Below are 8,084 nucleotides of genomic sequence, written 5' to 3' on the forward strand. Positions count from 1 at the left end.
AGTGTAAAAGAGTAAGCAAGGGAGAACAACTCTTTGTCATAATGTTAAGTCAATATTTTGAGGGGATAATATTTCCACAGAGCACTTAGGCTTGTGAAATGGTCCTAAAATGGGACTCCACAGCTGATCCTTATTTTCAAAATTTCAGCTTTAATTTGAGTGAAAAGTCACAATACAACAGACATCTAAGGGAGTAAATTAAAAAGAACAAAGTAATTATTCAAAAGATTAATTCATTGATATGTTTCAGTAGATTATAAATTTATCCTCAGTATTTCACAATCCGTTTTCCAGCTCTCTTTCCTGAGCATGTGATACACAAAATTGGTATGACGTGGAATGATGAAGGTTAAAGCATTCATATGTCAACAGAGAAGAAAGATCTTGGTATCTATGTTCGTTTCTACCACAACTTGTCTATGCCTTGGTGTTCATGGTAGCAACAGAAACATACACATTTTAAAGATGAGCCCACACTATTTTCTGAAGGCTACAGAACCAGCAAACTTGAAATAACATTAGTCTCATAGCCATCCATAATACTTTAATACATGACACTATTCTGCATAACTGAGGAACCAGGAAGCTCTACTAAAATGTGTCATTTCACAATACTGATCTTAAGAATAATATTGTGAACAGCCACTGAGAAAATTTCTCCAAAGTAATAGAATCTGCTTTGGAAAGAAAATTGCATTCCACCCACTCCTGCCATGGTAAATGCTTTCCTTACACTCAGGAGAAAGGAGAAAAGCCAAGCAATTTCTATTTCCCCAGTTAAGATAAGAACGTACTAAAAATGTGTCCAAGTTCTACAACATTACATATAGAAGGAGCTATCACTTTCATACTTTTGTGTTTCCATTACTCCAGTGACTGATGACATTAGTATTTGTAGGAAATTTTAGAGAATATGTAGCAAAGCAAACTCAATTTAAAACAAAATAAGAGGTTCTGTATTTACTTGCACTTCCATAAATACAGCATAGCTTCATCTTAGGTAATGAAAACACACTGACCCAGCAGTGAGAAAGGCATTACTACACAATATTAATATCATTAAAGGAGGCAGAAAACCAGAATGTATCCAAGTGTAACACATTGCTGTACTTTAATTCCTACATATAAAAAGTAGATAAATTGTTGTGGTTGCTACTTAATTCAGTTTTTAAAAATTATTCAGATTAGAAGTCCCACAGTTCAAAGGTTTTGACCTTGTACCTTTACATAATCACCTCAAAAGGTGATTTTGCGACAGACAGAATGGTTTGTTTGATCATGGCTTCATGACTCACATTCTCAAATCTTATCTTCCTCTTCATTATTCATTAAGAAAATTGTAACTTACTTCACAGGAATGCTGACTGTCCCTAGTCTGGAAGTTCCTTGCCACATCTTATTAGGAAACGCTTCCAACTTCACAGATTTCCCTGCCAATAGCACAGAACTAGTTGAATGCTGCCAGCAACTCTTCACCAGGTATTGAGAACCCTTTATCCTCTGGGAGTAAAATTTAGGGAGCTCATATCTTCTCTGAAAACCTAATGTTATTTTGATTTTTTTGTATTTCGCTTTTTTTCTTAGGCATCTGCTTTCAGTGAACTAGTGTCTTTTAGAGGAATGGCTATTTTAGTGCTGTTGAATTGTCTTCCTCTTCTTGGGGCATTTTTCCATTGCATGACAAACACCTACAGAGCCAACAGACAATTCAAAATATCTTTGTTGAAACCTCCTCATGAGAGGAGGGTCAAGCACTGATCTCTCCTCTGTGGTGACCAGTTGCAGGACCTGAGAGAATGGCCTGAAGCTGTGTCAGGGGAGGTTTAGGTTGAGTATTAGAAAGAGGTTCTTCCTCCAGAGTGTGCTTGGGCACTGGAACAGCTCCCCAGTGAAATGGTCACAGCACCAGCCTGACAGAGTTCAAGAAGCATTTGGACAATGCTCTCAGACTCTTGGAGATGATGCTCTGTGCAGGGCCAGGAGTTGGCCCTTGATGATTCCTGGTTTATCTCAAATACTAACAAGAAAATAAATCAAATATTTGAACTAATATAAAGTTAACCTAGTATTTGAGGTTAGCAATAGCTGAAAAAAAGTCATGAGCCTTTCCCTCCCTTCCCTCTTCTGTCTGTAAGGTGACTAAAGATAATAATAATCAGGCTTGTTTATGTTGAAAACTTTACATGCATTTAAAGTAGAAAAATATTTCAAGATAAATTGTATTTCACAACTCTCTATCCAAGGCAGAGAAGAAAGAAATACTGATATTAAAAAAGGAATATATTCAGATATACCTAACACTGTCTCACAAAGAACCAAATGTCTGTGTATTTAGGTTATGGCAAGAACCTTTCAAATTTGTCCTAGTGTGCTTGCTTTTTTTTCCCCTTTTAATCTATTTTCAAAACTAATTACTTTAGAAATACATGCTCTTAATTCATCCTTTTTTCTTGCTATTGAAAATAGAAGAACTTACTCAGCAGATATCATCTCTGGGTACATTCAATCATTGTTGTTTCTTCATTACTACAACTTTTCCTCGTAACACTAATTTCAGCTCTACCGTGTTGCTACAAAGACAAGAACCTGCTCTATTTTTAGCAGAATCAATGTTAAGCAGATGCTTTGAAAATGTAAAAATATTGAATAGGGAAATGAAGGACTCAATCATTTTTATTATCTAGGTGGATGTACCAGAGACATGAGGACTTGTTACAAAAAACCAAAAGTTATCCTGATAAAAAGGGAGAACATCTGGATGTGGCATTTGGCTGGAGTTGGGAAAGTCTTCTCTCTATTTTGTTTCTCATGAAAATTTTAACACATCTAAAGTTGCTTTGGAGAAAGCGTGTGTTGCCATGTATGTGTGTGTGTGTGTATACACATATATTGCAGAGAGAGATTCCCATGACAAAATTCTGTGATTCTGTGAAAAGGAGTTTTATCTGATTTCTGCTTTATTTCCTCCCCCAGTGAAAATCATTCGGAGGAGATCTTTCCCAGAGGAAACTACAGTCTGAATTCCTGGAAAGTGTGTTGCCAAATACTGGGTCAACCTGCTTTTCATTGCACTTAAGTTTGAATTTTTTTACAGGATTGATCATAATAAGAGCTGTGTTCCTTGGAAGAAAGGAAATTAAAAAATTGCTTTACTGCAATGAGTGTGAATTTTCCCCATGCAATCTTTATTTTTCATCTCTTACCAGCCCAATTCCTCTACTTGGTTGGAATTATTTATAAATTAAACTGGCATAAGTGGAAGACACATCTTGCTGCAGAACTCTTCTCCCACTACAAAACAGAATAGAAGAACATTTCTAAGCCTGATTCTCCTGCTTTTATTTCTACCCTGAAACTAACTAATTTGCCAGATTAAATTGCTATAAGCGTGAAGAAAATCAGATTCAGAAGATTTGGCTGCCACTTACAGATAGCTATGAACTAGAAATAATATTCAGAGTTACCATCAATTTCTAATACTATTTCTGGCCTTTTTGATGTCAAAGAAGTCTTTACTGCATGAAAAGAAATTACTTTTCAGCAAAAGAAAATGCAGTGAACTTACTTTTCTGCAGAGAGATCTGCATTTTGTGTAGAGGTAACTATATACATCCACATATACATCTATCTATCTATCTATCTATCTATCTATCTATCTATCTATCTATCTATCTATCTATCTATCTATCTATCTATCTATCTTCCTACCACTACCTAGGTAGCTATAGCTGCACATGAACTGAGCTGCAAACCTGTTCTACCTTATCAGCTTGGCCCTGAAGCACCCAAACTGGGGGCTAGCAACTCTGCTACAGTCCTCCTTCTACCCACAGAAGAGTGCAGGAAGTTGGTCACTCTTTACAGTTAACTCCTATGAATGAAAATGTCCAGCCTCCAAGTTTCCTGTATTAATTCTTCTAAATCTATGTTTTTAACCATTGTGAAAATTGATCATGGAGTCACCAACAAGTAACTTTTACACACATTTGACTACTGTCAAATGCAGGACAAATCAGGTTCAAACCATGACTATTCCCAGTCAAGCAAGCTTAATGTAGGACACCTCCACAGGATCCCTTTGAAGAAGAAAGTGTGTTATGATTTTAAGCTTCAGAACTTTCATGGACTCGAAAACTGGTAAGTTCTGTGCAGAGGTAGGGAGAGAGACTGATTACTAGCCTATGACATTGTTAATGCTAAAGGCTTGGGACAAAAGGTCAGAACTAAAATACAGGAACATTGGAAAATTCTGACACATTCTGCAAATAAAAATTGTGCAGATGGTCTATTCAGGAAAAGCAATTACTAATTTTTTGAGCTTCTATTAATTACTGCAGAATCTTTTCCAGGAAATCCAAGTTCATTAACTTAGACAGCTGCCAGTACAGTTATTTCCAGGGGGTATTTATTTGAACTTGCTATGAAAGTGCTAGTTTCCTGTAAAGCTCAGTTTATTAACTTAATCCCCAGAAAAGTTATAAATGTCAGCGTTGCTACTACTTGTGATTTTTTATCTCTGGTTTTATATTGTTAGGTGTTTTTCTTTGGCCTCATCCACATAGGCATGTCATCCTTAATTTTCAGTGGTTTTAAAGGATGCTGATAATGCTGATTAGGAGAGATATATGCTCATATATTTAATGTGAATCCATCCTAAAGAAAATGCATGGATTTCATCCGTGAGTTTTATCCAGCATGCTGGTTAGAGCAGGATTTGAATTTCAAGTAAATTTAGAGTCTGAAGCAGAGTAACATATTATTTCAAGGCAAATTAATCAGAAACATTACTTCTCACTGTCAAAAAGAGCACACCCCATGTGCTCTGTTTACAAATCATCACAGGCACTCTTCTTCTTTGCTACTCCCTACCATGCTCTATTTAATATCAGTCTTTTGAAATGGTTGCTCTTTCCATTTCACAATTGTATGCTGGGTAAAAGGGCTGCTTGGGCTAGTAAATACAATCATGTATAAACTGCTAAAAAAGCTTTTCATGTAGCTGAAGCCTTCCTTCTGCAGAAGAGCTGTGGTGTTTTTCTTTTTTTTTTTTAAGACTCCTCTATAGATGGATTAGATGGAAAGCAATTTTTGCAGAATATATATGATAGTTTTCTACACTTACTCAAAGAGATTGCCCACCTGGTTTGATGATGGCTTGATCTAAAGACAATATATGTGGGACATTACATCTTAAATGTAGCAAAAACAGCAGTGAAAGCAGGAGGGGATTGCTACCAAGTACCATCACGTGTTCTGGTGACTCTTTTCTCTCTGTCCTTGTGATGGTGCTAGGAGTCCAGTGTAGAACTCATTGTGTTTCTCTCAACAAAAAAGTGGAATAGTGCATTTCACCACCTTGGAGTTACCCTGGTAGATTGGACCCTGAACTATCAGTGCCCAGGAACACATTTCTGACAATACCAGCAGCAACAAATCTGCATCACAGACCTGAAAAGAAACATTTGATTTAATCAAATGCTTGCTAGCACATCTGATGGGTTGACCTTGTGGTGAGATGGATGCCAGGTGCCATTAAAGTTGCTCTATTCTTTTCCTCTTTTGCAATACAGGCGAGAGAAGATCCAATGAAAGGTTTATGGCTTGAGATAAGGACAGGGAGAGATCACTCACCAAGTACCATCAGAGGCAAAACTGACTCCTCTTGGGGAAGATTAAATTTATTGATCAGTTCAGAGTAGGATACAGAGAAACAAGACCAAATCTTAAAAGCACTCTCCCTGACCTCCCTCTGTGCCTTGTGATCAGTTTTACTTGTGATTTTCTCTGCCTCCATCCCCACCACCCAGCAGCCCACAGCAATGAAGAATTGGGATTGTGGTGAGTGCATCACATATTGTCTCTACCCCTTCTTCTTCCTCAGGAAGAGGAATCCTCACAGTCCTCCACTGTTCCACTGTGGCATCCCTACTATAGAAGGCAGTCCTCCACAAACTTCTCCAATGTGAGTCCTTTGAGTCCTTCCATGGGCTGCAGTTTTTCATTAACTGCTCCAGCATGTGTCCCTTCCATGGGGTGCAGCCCTTCAGGAACAGGCTGTTTCACTGTTAGTCCCCAACAGGATCACAAGGCCTGCCAGAAACCTGCTCCAGTGTGGGCTCCTCTCTCCACAGACCTACCAGGACCCTCCTCCAGCATCAACTCCTCTTTCCATGGGGCCATGGGTCTTGCCAGGAGCCCTCCAATGTGGGCTTCCCACAGCATCACAGCTTCCTTTGAGCATCCACTTGGTCTTGGGGGGGTCTTTTCTGCATGCTGCAGGTGGATCTCTGCATCCCCATGGACATCCCTGGGCTGCAGGGGCACAGCTGCCTCACCCTGGGCTGCACCATGGGCTGCAGGGGAATCTCAGCTCTACCTGGACCAGCTCCTGGCCCTTCTTCTCCACTGACCTTGGAGACTTTTTCTCTCATTTTTTTACTCTTCTCTTTTGCCTGGGAGAAGAATCTCATCTCTTTTTGAGATTCTTTCCCATCTCTTAGATAGTTATCACAGAGGCACTACCACTGTCATTGATGGGCTCAGCTTTGGCCAGTGGCAAGTCCATCTTTGAGCCAGCTGGCATTGGCTCCATTGAACATGAGGAAACTTCCAGTAATTTCTCAAAGAAGCCACCCTGTAGCATACTTCCCTCTCCCCCTCCACTACCCAAACCTGGCCTCGTAAACCCAGCACACAGTCTACACCTATAAGCTCAAAGATGGAAATGAATATTTTGTCAATTAATAAATAATGAAGTCTATGTGGAGGTAGCTCTGTTTCAAAGGTCTTGCAGAAAAGGAGTTTAACTTCCTTTATCAGAATGGCAGTGCACAATAGGATGGAACTAATGAAGGTGACAAGTGAATGAAGCATTAGTGGCATGACTCAATTTCTCACCCTCAGAAGCTACCCACTGGATGTCAGTACATACCTAATAGCTTTGTGCTGTAGCTTTCACAGGGTGTTAGTCACTAAAAGTCACTGGTAATAATTCCAGGAAAACTTTTACGCAGTTTTGTGTGCAACAGTTCCAGGAAATCTACTGTATAGCCTTTATCATGCTCAGAACATGTACCATCAATGAAAATTACCCTTAAAGTAAGACTGAGTTCTCTCTCAACCCAATTTAGAAAAGTACTGAAATATGTAAATTAGGAATGTCTGGCAGGTAACATGAATATTTCTATATTAATTGGCTAAGATAAGGGGCAGATGGAAAAAACAAGGACATTTTAGAAACAACCTTTTTCCAATTCTACATATTACAGCAGCCATTGCAACCTATATACCTTTGTGAACAAGTAGTTGACTATATGTTGTGATTTAACTGGCAGGCAGCTAAACATTGCCCAGTCACCTGTTCATTCCGGCTGCTGCCTAGGACAGGGAAGAAAATTCAAAGCAAAAAAAAAGGCAAAATTTGTGGGTTGAGGTAAAGACAGCTTTAGGCACTAATAATAATAATAATAATAATAATAATAGTAGTAGTAGTAGTAGTAATACAGAAGAAATAACACATAAGGCAATTGTTTTCTCTCCACTGACTACTGGCTACTCAGTCCCTAGTCTGCAGCCCCCAGCCAGCCTTCGCCCCAGTTTGTACACTGAGCATGACACCATATGACATGGAATAACCTTTCAAACAGCCTAAGTCAGCTGTTCTGGCTCTTTGTGTGGCTCATGGTTTAGGAATGGTACTTCCCAATGTAGTGCTCTCACTGAGACCCTCCAAAACACACCACAAATTGCTTGCTTCCCCTCCTGCTCCCCCTTATCCCTGTCAGTGGCTGAAGAGAATTGGAGGCACAAAAGGTGAAGATCACAACTGAGATAAGAGCAACTTACTGGAAACAGCAATGAGATAAGAAAACAAACAGTAACAGCAGCAATATGAAGAGCAAAAATGTGCAAAAGGAGGGAGTGATTCCCGTGTAAAAATGCCATTACTACAGAGCTCAACCTGCCTGCAGGTACGCTACCCCAACTGCTCGGTCAGTGTCAGAAGCAGAACCACCCAACTTTTCCCTCTGTGTGGAAATCAGCATTACCCTACTGCTCCTCACTTATTCCCACACTTACTCAAC

At 39.3% G+C, this 8,084-nt stretch overlaps 1 protein-coding gene across 1 annotated transcript in view; it reads left to right on the plus strand.

The window, feature by feature from the left end:
• The window catches only part of SLC28A3 (solute carrier family 28 member 3), a 37,764-nt gene extending 34,688 nt beyond the window's left edge, over positions 1-3,076 (plus strand). Inside the window, exons 17-18 of the mRNA XM_005420844.1 lie at positions 1,356-1,479; positions 2,974-3,076. Coding sequence (XP_005420901.1) covers positions 1,356-1,479; positions 2,974-3,076 — 227 coding nt within the window. The remainder of the gene's footprint in view (positions 1-1,355; positions 1,480-2,973) is intronic.
• Positions 3,077-8,084: the final 5,008 nt, after the last annotated feature.

Source organism: Geospiza fortis, unplaced genomic scaffold (genome assembly GCF_000277835.1).
Source record: "Geospiza fortis unplaced genomic scaffold, GeoFor_1.0 scaffold12, whole genome shotgun sequence".
NCBI classification, from domain to species: Eukaryota; Metazoa; Chordata; class Aves; order Passeriformes; family Thraupidae; genus Geospiza; species Geospiza fortis.